Here is a 15496-nt window from a genome sequence, read left to right as displayed (position 1 = left end):
CAAAAAGCTTATGTGATTTTAAATGCTGTGTGTTTTGCATTTGTAGAGAAAAGGTCCAATTTATTCGTAATGAGGGGGCTTCTGGATTGGCCCGGCTGTCTAGTGATGCAGATCTGGTCATGCTGCTCAGGTCAGTGACATGGTTTGATGATTCGATGATTCAGTGACCAGTGTAGAGCCTTGAACTTAATCCCTCTGGTATAAGACCTTCGGAATGAATTGGAACATTAATTGTAAGCCCATCAATGTTCTTTTGGATGAATGGGCACAAATTCCAATATTTCAAAATTCCAAAAAATTTCTAAAATTCCTTTCTAGACATATGGAGGTTGACACATCACCATTACTATCACCATCCATATTAATGCCCATGGTTTTGAAATAGGATGACTTACAAGCTAATGGTTAGGTGTCCAAATACTTTGGCCATATGGTTTGTGTGTGTTTGTAGCCTCAGCTCAATTAAGTGCAATAATCTTTGAATCTTTGATTGTTATGTATGTCTACAGACCATGTAAGTATTAAAGAGCATATTATAAACAAGCAGTTTGACATGTTACATGATCCATCTTCCCTTGCAGTCTGTTTGAAGAGGAAGTGATGTCGTACGTGCCGCCCCATGCCTTACTGCACCCCAATTACTGTAATGCCTCCCCACAAAGCTCCCCTGGTGAGACACATTGTATTCAATATTTAATTGTAAAGAATAAACATGACATTTTATCTGGCTATCCAAAGTTGTAGTTATTCAACTTAAGCATATTTCCTCTTTCTCTCTAATAATACAATCACATGTAAAGGAACTCCTCGGGCGAACGCTCGTGCCCCTGCGCCTTACAAGCGTGACTTTGAGGCCAAACTGAGAAACTTCTACCGCAAACTGGAGACAAAGGGTTATGGGCAGGGTCCAGGAAAAGTAAAGTAAGTTCAAATTTGATATATACACCTATACACTTAAACATCTCTCTGTGTGCACAGTGGCTCAGTGGGAAGCACTGTCGCCTCACAGCAAGATGGTCCTGGGTTTGATTCCCAAGTGGAGTGGTCCGGGTTCTTTCTGTGTAGAGTTTGCATGTTCTCCCCGTGTCTGTGTGGGTTTCCTCCCACAGTCCAAAGACATGCAAGTGAGGTGAATTGGAGATACAAAATTGTCCCTGACTGTGTTTTACATTAAACTTGTGAACTGATGAACCTTGTGTAATGACTAACTACTTGTTCTATCATGAATGTAACCAAAGTGTGTAAAACATGACGTTAAAATTCTATTATAAAACGGATAGTTCCGGTCCTAAAATCTGATTGGCTGAGCCGCGTTCGAAGCCGTTGTAAAATCCCCGATAAACGCACACCTAGGACCACCTCACATCATTCCATATTAATACGCCACTGAATAGAGAAAATTAATGTTATTTTCGCCCTCATGTTGCCTAGCAACACTGTTAATCGAACTATTTTGCGTCGCGGAAGAATGCTTTATTGTAAGTTTATACACAATAAATACATTTATGAATTAAACATTGTTGTATTTATTATATTTTATGTTGACCGCTGTTTTATAAAAGCAATAAGCCACTCGAGACCGTGCATTACTGTTATGATTTTAGCTTCGCGTCGTGCCAAAAACGTCATCCCCGTGCTAAAATCACAGTAATGCACGGCCTCTCGTGGCTTATTGCTTTAATAAATAATAATAACATACAACCCTATTCCATTCTATTTTTTGCATCTTTTTAAAATTATTTCAGGCTTCAATTTGTTTGCTGATAAGAAGCCAGTATAAGCACTTGTCATTAGCAAGAAATTGGCAAGAACCAAACAAATAGTTGAGTATAGGATAGATTTTCTCTTTAAATGTAACTGATTTTCACAGTAAAGCAGCTCTCCAGTACCAGCAGCTAAAAAGGCTCTCCACACCATGATATCATATTTATACTCCACACTTGGTCATTAGTAGATCATGGTTGTAATTCTCACCAGGTCTTTAAAAGCTGTTCTCTGTAGCATCTTCATCCAACTCACATTGTAATTTAGTATTAGTAGGGCATTAGGTATTTGTATTAGGTATTAGTAGGGCATTTGTAGCCTAGTGGTTATGGTACTGGACTAGTAATCAAAAGGTCACGGGTCAAGCCCCACCACTGCCAGGTTGTCACTGTTGGGCCCTTGAGCATGGTCCTTAACCCTCAATTGCTTAGACAGTATACTGTCACAGTACTGTAAGTAGCTTTGGATAAAAACGTCTGTTGAATGCTGAATGCTGACAATGTATTCCACACCACTAAAACACTGCATTTTTCATAAACTGTTACACAGCAATGGTTTTTTTAACATCTTCTAGGCAGAAAACCTGCAAAAACCAACAATCTGGTAATTATTATGCATGAGGGACTGTTGTTTTCTAAAGTCCTGAATTAAATTACTTAACTGTCTTTGAGAACTGTGAATTTTAGATGGTGGTCATCCATGCGTGATGTGGCTCTAGATTAGGGGTGTCAAACTTATTTTCACAGAGGGCCACATCTGCATTATGGTGGCCCTCAAAGGGCCGATTGTAACGTATCCTACTGCGATTGCAGTCTGCCTTCAAGTCTTGGACAATTTGGTGTCAAAATGCCAAATCTATACTGTATAATTATAATGTATATCTACATTTATATTGTACTCCTTTACCACAGACATGGCCTCATAACACAAGAGGCGTTACCAGTTTTTTCTTCTTGAAGCACAAACTTGTATTCACTTTCCCATTTTTCATTAAATTACTTCCTTCTGCTTCAGTTTTCTCTTCTTGTACATTTTGGGATTATTTGTAAATATTTCTCAACATCATCTAGTGGCAGGATGCGGTCACTTTGCAGTTCACAAAATCAGCATGCATTGTGAGAGGTGCAGAGGTGTATTTTAAGACAATTGTTCTGCCCTCACTAAGTTTTTCCCCCTTTCTCAGCTAGACAGACAACTCCCTCCAAAAAACAGTTATATTGGTTTTGTTTACTTTCCAACTGTACACTGTACGAAAACTTAATACAGTACATGCACATAGCATTACATCTAGTACAATCATACATCTTTTAAGCTCTCGTGGGCCACATAAAATGACATGGCGGGCCGGATTTGACACATGTGCTGTAGATCCTTTCTTCTGAAAACATTACTTTAAAAAAACTGTGCATTTATATCAAATATTTTATGAGGCCATTAAATAATTTAATTCCAGAGCTTCCATCTCTGTTCCTAAACATTTCTCTAGCATAAGTCAAGTAGTGAATGGTGGCACAGGGAGTAAACTGGTCTAGGTCTTGATTTAATATTTGCCAATTTACCAACTAATAATTCATTGTTTTGATCGTCAAAAGCCAAATGGGGTTATTTTGGGCGTGGCCTATTTTTGTTCTTTACATGGGAGTGTACAGTAGTGTTTATTAGGTTTTATGGAGTATACACAGTAGACAGTAGTTTATAGTTGTCTCTTGCTATTGTGCTTTTCAGGCTGATAATTCGCAGAGATCATCTTCTGGAAGATGCCTTTAACCAGATTATGTGCTACTCACGTAAAGACTTGCAGAGAAGCAAACTGTACGTCAGCTTTGTCGGAGAGGAGGGGTGAGTTAAGTATTATGATCCCATAGTTTAGAATTTCCTGCAGAACCAGTTAACAATTTTAAACATTTTTTTTCATTTGAATTGTTTCCTTTTTAAGTTTTAGTGTCTATTTTGTGTCTATGCACTAACCACGTGTTAGTTGCTATAGGTTAAGTAATTGAATTTTAGTTACATTAAAGCATTAGAGGGTCTTGAAAGCTTCTGAAAATAATGGGTCAGGTGGAGCAGAACATCAGGATCAAAGCAGAATGTTTTTTGTGAGTGTATAATTATAGGGCAGGCTGATGAACATTTTCTTGCTTATACCAGAAGTTTTGTACTTTTTTTCTTTTTAATACCTGAATTGTAAAAATAAGATTTAAGGTAAAACTGCTGGTTTTAGTTGATTCTGTCTCGTACATTTTTAATTCCCTTTTCCCAGTTTTTTAAAGTTGATAAAATCTTTGTTTACCTGTCAGGTTGGACTACAGCGGCCCATCAAGGGAGTTCTTCTTCTTGGTGTCCCGGGAGCTCTTTAACCCATACTACGGACTCTTTGAGTACTCAGCAAATGACACTTACACTGTGCAGATCAGCCCAATGTCAGCCTTTGTGGACAACCATCATGAATGGTGAGTCAGCAGAAAACAAGACCGTGATCAATCTGTCACTGGGTTCCTGAATAGATGGGAACAATAATGCTGCCATTAAAGAAAATCAAAGAAGCAAATGTCTAATAACTAAGTCTATTAATGTCTATAATGTCTTTCTGTGTTTTTCAGGTTCAGGTTTAGTGGACGTATATTGGGCCTTGCTCTAACACACCAGTACCTTCTGGATGCCTTCTTTACTCGACCCTTCTATAAAGGCCTGTTGCGCATGTAAGTCTTTATACTTTGAGCCATGATTAAGGGACAGAAATGTTTTTCAGATTTAATATTTTTAAAGGTCGGACAATTGTGTCAGACAAGTCATGAGTAGTATTTACAACAGTGGATTATTATTTTTATTATTATTATTATTATTATTATTCTTAAGCAAATCCATTATAACTATAAATGACCTCACAGCCAATAAATGACAAAGAATTTGGTTTTATTGATTTTGCAAGTTTAAAAACATTACTTTGGCCGCTCAGGTGGCGCAGCGGTAAAAAGACACGCTGCAACCAGAGCTGGATTCTGAGTACCTGGTATCGAATCCAGCTCTGCTTCACCGGTTCGAAGCTGAGTGGCTGTATGAGCAACGATTGGCCGGTTGCTCAGTTGGGGGGTGGGACAAAGAACCGGATGTGGGTCTCTCTCTGTCAGAATGCGATTACGACCTCTGCCGGCTGATTAGAGGCGCCTGCACAAGAGATGAGGAAGAGTGCCCTTAGGGTGTGTCTCTCCGCATGCAACGCTAGGTGGCGCCAAACTCATAAATGTGTGGGTGGCAAAAATGCATCTGGCTGCTGCTCATGTTTCGGAGGGGATATGGGTTAGCTTTGATCTCCTCGGTCAGGGCAGGGTTCGGCATAGACAGAGAGGAAGCACGATGCAAATTGAACAATTAGATGTGCTAAAGGGGGAGAAAAAGTGGAAAAAAAAATAAATAAATAAAAAAAAACCATTACTTTGGTACATTTGTAAGAGAAAAATATTAATCACTGCTTTGTAGCTCACACAGCATTTTCTGATTCTTCTTTACTTTCGACTGTATTGTTTTGTGTATATATAATATAAGTAACATATTTTATCTCAGTTCTTTTTTCCTAAATCAATCTGCCATATGGCTCATACTTAAAGTGCCATCAATTCTTTCAATAATTTATTGCAGCACTTGCAGACCAAACCTTTTTTCCTGATTGCCAGGGCTGTAATCCAAAAAATGTGTTTTGTATCAACAAACCCTTAAACAGTCTGTGAATTCAGCGTCATATTTTTTAATCTGCAAATTGAGTCTTAGTAGCTCTTCATAGCCCTTATGTCATCTGACATCTGGCCTGTCCAAGAACCTGTCTGTGATTCGTGGCTCGTCCCTTTTAGGGCCACTGTCAGTGCGCACTCACCACAGCTGTATGTGAGCACACTTCGCTGTTTCTTCTGGCCATTAAAATTTGGCCCTTATCAAAGTCGCTCAGGTCTTTATGCTGATCAGACCTGCTGCACTTAAAACATGAAATACGAGTTACTACCATTATTCCAAAATTGAATAGATCCCTGACCTTCACATGCACAATTGTTATGTGGGTTTATTCCCAGATTTATATGTAATACATCATTTCTTGCCAATAAATAAAGTTATGGATAAATCTAAATGCATTTGACATTTATTTGCAGCTCGTGTGATTTGAGTGACTTGGAGTTCTTGGATGAGGAGTTCCATCAGAGTCTGCAGTGGATGAAAGACAATGACATTGAGAACATGCTGGATCTCACTTTCACTGTCAATGAGGAGGTGTTTGGTCAGGTCAGCTGTGTTTTCAGCTCATTTTTATTGAAATATTATTCCATCTAGATTTATATTAGTTGTTCAGGTTTGTTCTTATTTATAATTGTGTGATTCCATGTAAAATGCAGTTATTGTGACTGAACACATTGAACACATTGTTTATTCACATTTTCCTTTGTATCAATACGTTGAGATTTTTTTTATTTTGACCGGACAAGCCTGATGTCTGTTACATATTTATTTCACCTTTTATTTTATTTCATTTTAACAGTCAGTATGATTTCTGCTGTATTTGATGCACTTCACATTTTTCACTTTTATTTTAGTTTTTGGAAATGTTCATTTTGCTTTCTTTCATAGTTTTAGTTTGAGTTTACTGGTCCAGTGAAGGGTGCTTCCAGTTTCTGCATGTGAACAGGGTATGACATGAGAGTTATTGTTAATCTAGAACCTGTTCTAGAATCTTGTAGACTTAGGAGCAACCTGGAGGGCTGTTTCTCTTCTTTAATCCAGATCACAGAGCGTGAACTGAAGCCTGGAGGAGCTGGTGTTGCAGTGTGTGAGAAAAATAAAAAGGAGTACATCGAGCGCATGGTGAAGTGGCGCATTGAGAGAGGAGTGGCCCAGCAGACTGAAAGCCTCGTTCGGGGTTTTTATGAAGTACGTCATCGTCTTCCATGTACCCAAACATCTGCATTTATTCACACGTCACAGTCTTATGATGGATAATTCTGTTTTAGACTTTAAGTTCCCCAATACACTACTAAATAGCCTGAAAATAGATTTTTTTTTAAAATAAAAATATTAATAATTATGCAAATTAGATTTGACAACTTGACTGAAAAGATTAAACAACATAAATTAAAAATCAACATCAATTTTAGAATTTTATAGTATTTGGCAAACTGAAATGCAAATAAGCCAGTTTGTGAGATTGACCATTTGCTTTGTACAAAAGATTAAATTTTATTTGAATCTAATCCTTTCCATTAAAGCACATACTCAGACCACACTTGGGTGGATTTGATTGACTTATTAGAGGCTCGTTTAAGTGTGGGAGGAAACATGCTTATTTGCAATTAATATCTAGGTGTTAGTCAGCTTAATTTAGATAAATTTACTGTGCAGCTGCAGTGATAAGACCCTGAGATACAAGTTCCCATTTTTAAATTTCTGAGTTTAAATTCTGCCCATCAACAGGATGTTCTAGAAAGTTCCTAGGATGTCTGTCGTAGCTATAAAAGATGCCTATTTTTTTGTTCCTTATTGCGCTGTCTGAGTTTACATGTGAGATTTTGTCAGTGTGATCCTTCTCTGCAGACAGAAATAATGAATGCATTTAATTAAGGATTGTCAACATAAGTTAATACGTTTGTAGCCATTCTTCACTTACTATAATTATGGATACTCTAAAACTATGAATTCTGGAATTTATGTACATGTTTCACTCAAATTGTTATGCAAATTGCTATTTAATTTGTAATGACAAATATAAAAACACTGGTGAGTGTTCTAATTTGCATTTTCTTACATTTAAACAATGTTTTTTTTTATTATTATAAATGTAGCATACTCTATGAGTTCAGAGTAATTCTTTCAACAAAATGACATAAGTAACATAAAGTATTTTAATTAGTTCTACCTTTTGCTGTAATGACAGCATGTATGCTCTAAAGAACAGCTTGTGATGTTACTAAATACTTGGCTTTTTCTGTTTACAAGAGCCCCCATAATGCTGGATAGTGTTTAGGTCAGGTGACTGTAAAGAAAAGTCCATGACAGTCAGCACTCCTTGGTTTTCTTTGGTGTTTAAGTAGTTGATGCAAAGCTTTGAGGTTTAAAATGTGTAATGAAAAACATTGTAATAATTCAAGAAAATGCTAAATAGGTCTCAGACCTTTACCCTAAAATATATATCATGAGCTTCTATGTAAAGAAACATTACTAAATATTAAATGTAAGGTGTTTTTACTTGTTCGTGGTTTTTCTGAAGCGTGTTCTATAACTGATTTTGTTATGCAGGTTGTGGATGTACGCCTGGTCTCTGTGTTTGATGCCCGTGAGCTAGAACTCGTCATTGCTGGAACTGCAGAAATTGACCTGGCTGACTGGAGAAACAACACAGAGTATCGAGGAGGTAGAAATGTTTCTAGTTCTTCAGTTCTGGAAAAAGAATATTTTGCAGTATAATACATATACAGTATAATACATATAATGTAGTATAAAATAGAAAAGCAGGTTGTTTTTCAGTCGTTGCTTTAAACAGTCTTTCTACAACAACATATTTTGCCTTTCTGTGAAGGTTATCATGATGGGCATATTGTCATCCGATGGTTCTGGACAGCAGTGGAGCGGTTTAACAATGAACAGAGATTGCGACTACTTCAGGTAAACATCTGCCAACAGCAAATTCCCCCCCAGTCCGTTGTTATTGCTAGACTGCTTTTTTAATGTACATTATAATTTCAATATTCGCAGACCACACTGCTTTAGCAAGGGCAAATTTCTTTAGCAGTTCCGCAGTTCTCAATGTTAATCACTGATATTTGTTGCAGTTTGTCACAGGCACTTCAAGCGTTCCCTACGAAGGCTTTGCTTCTCTTCGAGGGAGCAACGGTCCACGCCGTTTTTGTGTTGAGAAATGGGGCAAAGTTACTTCTCTTCCAAGGTACATAACTACAGGAACAAACATTTATCCATTGATTTGGACTGGATAAGTACACTGACTGGCCAAAAAAGTCACTGTTTGTTGCATAAAGTTGTCTTCCCTGTGTCTTTATTTTGTGTCCTCAGAGCTCACACCTGTTTCAACCGTTTGGATCTGCCTCCATACCATTCTTTCTCCATGCTTTATGAGAAGGTGCTCACCGCGGTGGAGGAAACGAGCACGTTCGGCCTGGAATGAGACTCCTGCACCATCTCTACTTTGCAAAAGTGTCCACCATTTGGACCGCCACGTCTTTTTGCGCCTTTTTCTGTATTTTCAACTGCACTCTTAGTAATGGCCTTTGTTTCTGGACCATTTTCCTTATCAGTTGAAAGCTCAATAGTGAGACTTGCTCTATGGTACACACACACACACACATACACAGACAAAAGACATTAGCACTACAAGTAGAAGCAACTCATCATATGTGTGTAACTGAAAAATTTCCTCACAAACAAACCTTACTAACACAGTGAGAAATTGTTCCCCTAATAACTAAAAGTATGAATTAACACAATATTCTTCATTTACTGTTAAAAGAAAACACAGCCACAAATGTACTAAACAAGGTGATGGATTAATACACTCATGTTTTGCATTATGGAATGAAGCTGACTCACTTTACAGATCTTTAGGAGTTCAGTATAGATGAAAAGAAATTTAGCACTTTTGTGGATGCATGATGTTCTTGTTTCATTGCTGTGGATTAGTGTGGACAGTTAGGAGCTGGAATCTGTGCCACATTTTAAAACAGTTTTATAAAACAATATAAAATATAATATGTACAAAACTCTGCTATTATTACTGCACTTATTACAACACAAGTTACAAATAAATGGAGAACATAATGAAGCATCAGTATTCTAATCGGCCCCACCAAGCAGCCTCTGTTGAGTCCTTGAGCAGGACCCTCAACCCTGTGCTTTGATCCCAGCTTCCAAATTGTTAGGGGCAGTGGTAGTTTAGTGGGTAGAGCTTGTGCTCTAACCCTAGCTTCTAAATGAGCTGGGATATGTTTAAAAATTATACTGCATACACTGATCAGCCATAACATTAAAACCACCTCCTTGTTTCACTCACTGTCCATTTTACCAGCTCCACTTACCATACAGGAGCACTTTGTAGCTCTACAACTACTGACTGTAGTCCATCTGTTTCTCTACATACCTTTTTAGCCTGCTTTCACCCTGTTCTTCAGTGGTCAGGACCCCCATATGACCACCACAGAGCAGGTATTATTTAGGTGGTGGGTCATTCTCAGCACAATGCAGTGACAATGACATGGTGGGGGTGTGTTAGTGTGTGTTGTGCTGGTATGAGTGGATCAGACACAGCAGCGCTACTGGAGTTTTTAAACACCGTGTCCACGCACTGTCCACTCTATTAGAAACTCCTTCCTAGTTGGTCCACCTTGTAGATGTAAAGTCAGAGACGATCGCTCATCTGTTGCTGCTGTTTGAGTTGTTCGTCTTCTAGACCTTCATCAGTGGTCACAGGACGCTGCCCACGGGGTGCTGTTGGCTGGATGTTTTTTGGTTGGTGGACTATTCTCAGTCCAGCAGTGACAGTGAGGTGTATAAAAACTCCATCAGCTCTGCTGTGTCTGATCCACTCATACCAGCACAACACACACTAACACACCACCACCATGTCATTGTCACTGCAGTGCTGAGAATGACTCACCACCCAAATAATATCTACTCTGTAGTGGTCCTGGGAGGGTCCTGACCATTGAAGAACAGCATGAAAGGGGGCTAACAAAGCATGCAGAGAAACAGATGGACTACTGTGAGTAATTGTAGAACTACAAAGTGCTTCTATATGGTAAGTGGAGCTGATAAAATGGACAATGTTTGTAGAAACAAGGAGGTGGTTTTAATGTTACAGCTGCTCTGTATATGACAAATGAAGGTGTTCTGGTTCTAAAATAAAGATTATAAATGTATGAAGAACAGTGGCTGGTCTTCTGCTAGCCATACCTTGTTGCTTTCAAATAAAACCATGCCTAGCAGATGAAAAGTTAGCTAGCTTCCTACCAAACTAACAAAGATTATTTCTCCTAACCACCATTAATTCTGGGAGGTGAGGATACATGCATGGCAGAAAGGGTGAGGATTCAGAAGTGGTTGAAACTACTTGTTAATTAGTGACCAACAGTAAAGGTTTTGCACCAAGATGGAGACCGATTGCTTCTGTTCTATGGATGAGTGGAAGGTCATGTCTGACTTATCTATTATTGCAATGTTTGGCAACTTAACATAACATTTACATTTACTGCATTTAATGGACAATTTTATCCGAACCGATTTACAATTGTATACAATCTAAGCAACTGATAATACGGGCCTTGTTTATGGGCCAAGCAATGGTAACCTAGCAGTGGTGAGGCTTAAACCAGAAACCTTTTGATATCTAGTCTAGTTACCTTTACCACTGCCCTTTGCCCTTTGTATGAATAAGGCAGGTATGTTGATATGTAAAATATGTAAAAACAAAATAATACAAAAAATAATCATTTAGTTTTCAAGTGTTTGTCTAAATGTTATTATAGTTTTATCCTAATCCCATTTTAGTCAATAAACAATGCAGCACTGCAGAATCCCAACCTGCAGCTGATTTAGAGGCCGTGGTTTAGATGTGGTTTAAATATGATTTGTTTTGGCATGACTCCTGCACAGTCAACTAAAATGCAAAGTAGCCTGACATTTGTTTTGCAATGAGCAACGTATTTTTGTGTTTTGTTGCTTTACAGAAGCACACAGTTAAATGCAAAAAAAAAAAAAAAAAAAAAAAAAAAATATGTGGATTGTATTTCAGAGTTGGTTGTAATAAGTGCTTACACAGATTTGGTTAAATTCTATTAAAGAAGACACCCATGCACTGTGATCAACATATGTTATTTTTTATGTTATAATAGTATTCAAAAAGTGGCACAGATTCTTCCTCATAGCTAATAGATGGTCACAATGATTCAAAAAAGAAATACTGTATATCTTTAAAATGTTTTACAGCCTTATGCTATAGTTGCATGTCGCTGTTTATTGGAAGCAAATGCAGATGTGAGACTACCACTAATTTTACAAAGACATCTTATTACCATCTTCGGCATAACAGTTATCATTTCCACCCTTAGATCAATGGTAACATTATAATTATAAAACGCTAACCTGTGGTTTGTGGTTCAGAAGGGGGTCTTTTGCTGATGTCAGAGGGTGTAATTTTCTTAATAAGCCACCGTTACATACACTGTTTAGGTAAGGGAGCATCTATGGAACAGGCACTTAAAAAACATAGTAAAATAAAATTCTAATTAAATAAGCTGCATAACAGCATTCAATTACTAAATGAAAGTGAAAATTTATCTAACATTTAAAAGAATTATTAAATAAATTATATGTATAAATCCTGCACATTACTCTGGAGTCTGAGTTTATACTGTTGCAAACAGGTTCCCAGCTTGGGTACATTGATGTAGCACTGATTTTTACCAAGGTTGCTTTGTCAGGATTCCAGGTCTACTTCCAGGCCCTATATTGTGCTGTAAGAATCCTTCAGCAGCTGTACATAAAAGCACTGTATCCATCAGCTGTACCTGAGCCATTTGGTAAATTTGGCTAGCCCAGGCTCATTTTGATCAGTCATTTAAAATATCATCATAAATCTGGCTAACCCATAGCCACCCATAAGTATTGTATCAACACTCACTACAGCCAAAACTCTCTTTACATCACACCAAGGGCTTGAGTTTACAGCAGTAGTGAGTAATGCCAGCCAGTTTGAAATTAGTTCTGGATTAAATATGTAACCACTGAGAACTGACTTTGAGGGTAGTTTCAAAACAAGCCAAAGCATGCATGTAATAAAGTTTTATGAGGTATTTTAATTACAAAGGTTAATTTAAAACATGTTTTAGAATGCACTGGTTGATGATTTAAAAAAGAACATTTATGGGAAACAGTTGGAAAAATCCCTAGTAGATTTTAGCCATGTCATTTCTGCTGTCTTCTATTGTTCATTACTACTGTAGAGCATGCAGTTGTGAGGACAAAATAAAATACAAAAGAAATAATAGTTAAATAAACATAAACAGATTATTCTAACGTAGATGCCAAAGGAAAGCAGGCTAGTAACTTGTAGAATGTGGTAATTTATGATGTGCTCATATTTAAAGTAGGACTTTTGTAGATAAAAATAAATGCGATGTTTTGACAAATCTACAAATGACATCTTTCAAAAGCCCTCTATACAACCACATGGTGATTTGTGTTTTTTTAACACACAAAGACCAGTGTTATGAAAATGGTATGGGATTTAAAAAAAAGCCAGTGTTGTTTTTCTATTATCTGGTTGATAATGAGCCGAAATGTGACTGTATCTATTGTGGACGCCCCCCCCCCCCCCCCCCCCCCCCCCAATCCACCCATCTACATCCTCACATACACTTACATTTAATTATTAACTGTTTACAATACTGATTCTATACTTCTGTCCCAAAAGCAATGCTTTTTCTCTGTGTAAATGGATCTACGACCAAACTAATGCATGCAGGGTCTTAAAATGCAGTACATGAGTTTGACCCTTAGGTGTCATAGCTTGATATTGCATGCTGGAATTAGTGACCCTATGTCGGTCCAGATTAGTTTTATTTGCATGAGGAGTTGCTGTTAATGGATGGTTTTAAAGAAGAAAAAAGTGTCACCTATTTCATGTTACAATTTTCATCTGTCCTGACATGAAGACTTTATGTGAAAGTCTATAGCAGCTGCGATCACCGGGTAAAACTGAGAGCATGCATGTGGTCCATGATCATGTTCCTTTTTGTATATAGTTGTACTATATGGATGCCTGTCTTGTTTCAAAATATATTTTGCACTGAATGTACCAAATGGGTAGGATGTTCTTCTTGTGTGTGTGTGAACCCAGTGAGCTTAAATGTTTTTGATTCTAATAGATAAACAGAAATCAATAGAATCAAAGTTCCAACCAAGTGGTGTAATACCACTTTGGTATGGTAATTTCATAAAAAAACTAAAAGTGTAAGTAAAATGTAAGTAAATTATCAAATTACTTAATAATTGCTGTCTGTTACTTCAGTGGGCTACTTATAGTTACTTCCAAGCTCCTGGCCACAGCTAGCTTGAAGTATCGTTGAGCCTAAAGCTTGCAAACACTTCTTGAGCCGCTTAATATTTCTACAATTTTATTGCTTCATCTATCCCAAAAAGAAAAAATAGTAAACTCCAGAGTACTAAACTGGCATCCCATCCATGCTTGATCACATATTGTGACAATGCAGAATCAGGATGCTTCTTATCTGGCTATCCTGTCTAGACCAGTGAGGAGAAAACTATAAATCTCACTTTTGTGACTACTTCATGTGTAAGTGATGTCTGAGCTGGGTAATGGTTATTTGGTGAGTCAAATCTGTACCATGTGAAGTAATATTGTGTGTACCCAGCAAGCACGAAGTTGCATTTAAGTTGTAAAAGGTTGGTACCTACAGTGTATCACAAAAGTGAGTACACCCCTCACATTTCTGCAGATATTTAAGTATATCTTTTCATGGGACAACACTGACAAAATGACACTTTGACACAATGAAAAGTAGTCTGTGTGCAGCTTATATAACAGTGTAAATTTATTCTTCCCTCAAAATAACTCAATATACAGCCATTAATGTCTAAACCACCGGCAACAAAAGTGAGTACACCCCTTAGTGAAAGTTCCTGAAGTGTCAATATTTTGTGTGGCCACCATTATTTCCCAGAACTGCCTTAACTCTCCTGGGCATGGAGTTTACCAGAGCTTCACAGGTTGCCACTGGAATACTTTTCCACTCCTCCATGACGACATCACGGAGCTGGCGGATATTCGAGACTTTGCGCTCCTCCACCTTCCGCTTGAGGATGCCCCAAAGATGTTCTATTGGGTTTAGGTCTGGAGACATGCTTGGCCAGTCCATCACCTTTACCCTCAGCCTCTTCAATAAAGCAGTGGTCGTCTTAGAGGTGTGTTTGGGGTCATTATCATGCTGGAACACTGCCCTGCGACCCAGTTTCCGGAGGGAGGGGATCATGCTCTGCTTCAGTATTTCACAGTACATATTGGAGTTCATGTGTCCCTCAATGAAATGTAACTCCCCAACACCTGCTGCACTCATGCAGCCCCAGACCATGGCATTCCCACCACCATGCTTGACTGTAGGCATGACACACTTATCTTTGTACTCCTCACCTGATTGCCGCCACACATGCTTGAGACCATCTGAACCAAACAAATTAATCTTGGTCTCATCAGACCATAGGACATGGTTCCAGTAATCCATGTCCTTTGTTGACATGTCTTCAGCAAACTGTTTGCGGGCTTTCTTGTGTAGAGACTTCAGAAGAGGCCTCCTTCTGGGGTGACAGCCATGCAGACCAATTTGATGTAGTGTGCGGCGTATGGTCTGAGCACTGACAGGCTGACCCCCCACCTTTTCAATCTCTGCAGCAATGCTGACAGCACTCCTGCGCCTATCTTTCAAAGACAGCAGTTGGATGTGACGCTGAGCACGTGCACTCAGCTTCTTTGGACGACCAACGCGAGGTCTGTTCTGAGTGGACCCTGCTCTTTTAAAACGCTGGATGATCTTGGCCACTGTGCTGCAGCTCAGTTTCAGGGTGTTGGCAATCTTCTTGTAGCCTTGGCCATCTTCATGTAGTGCAACAATTCGTCTTTTAAGATCCTCAGAGAGTTCTTTGCCATGAGGTGCCATGTTGGAACTTTCAGTGA

The 15496-nt window shown here is 38.3% G+C and overlaps 1 protein-coding gene across 1 annotated transcript in view; it reads left to right on the top strand.

Moving 5' to 3' along the window:
- The window catches only part of hecw2a (HECT, C2 and WW domain containing E3 ubiquitin protein ligase 2a), a 39581-nt gene extending 29816 nt beyond the window's left edge, over positions 1-9765 (top strand). The window contains exons 19-30 of the mRNA XM_063005434.1: positions 47-130; positions 582-670; positions 801-921; positions 3490-3603; positions 4062-4214; positions 4365-4463; positions 5904-6033; positions 6529-6675; positions 8038-8152; positions 8318-8403; positions 8571-8683; positions 8809-9765. Of these exons, the coding sequence (XP_062861504.1) occupies positions 47-130; positions 582-670; positions 801-921; positions 3490-3603; positions 4062-4214; positions 4365-4463; positions 5904-6033; positions 6529-6675; positions 8038-8152; positions 8318-8403; positions 8571-8683; positions 8809-8920 (1363 nt within the window). The 3' untranslated portion in view covers positions 8921-9765. The remainder of the gene's footprint in view (positions 1-46; positions 131-581; positions 671-800; positions 922-3489; positions 3604-4061; positions 4215-4364; positions 4464-5903; positions 6034-6528; positions 6676-8037; positions 8153-8317; positions 8404-8570; positions 8684-8808) is intronic.
- The last annotated feature ends 5731 nt before the right edge of the window (positions 9766-15496 follow it).

Source organism: Trichomycterus rosablanca, chromosome 12 (genome assembly GCF_030014385.1).
Source record: "Trichomycterus rosablanca isolate fTriRos1 chromosome 12, fTriRos1.hap1, whole genome shotgun sequence".
Classification (NCBI taxonomy): domain Eukaryota; kingdom Metazoa; phylum Chordata; class Actinopteri; order Siluriformes; family Trichomycteridae; genus Trichomycterus; species Trichomycterus rosablanca.
The sequence above is the reverse complement of the archived record's forward strand: the minus strand, read 5'-3'. Positions and strand labels throughout refer to the sequence as shown.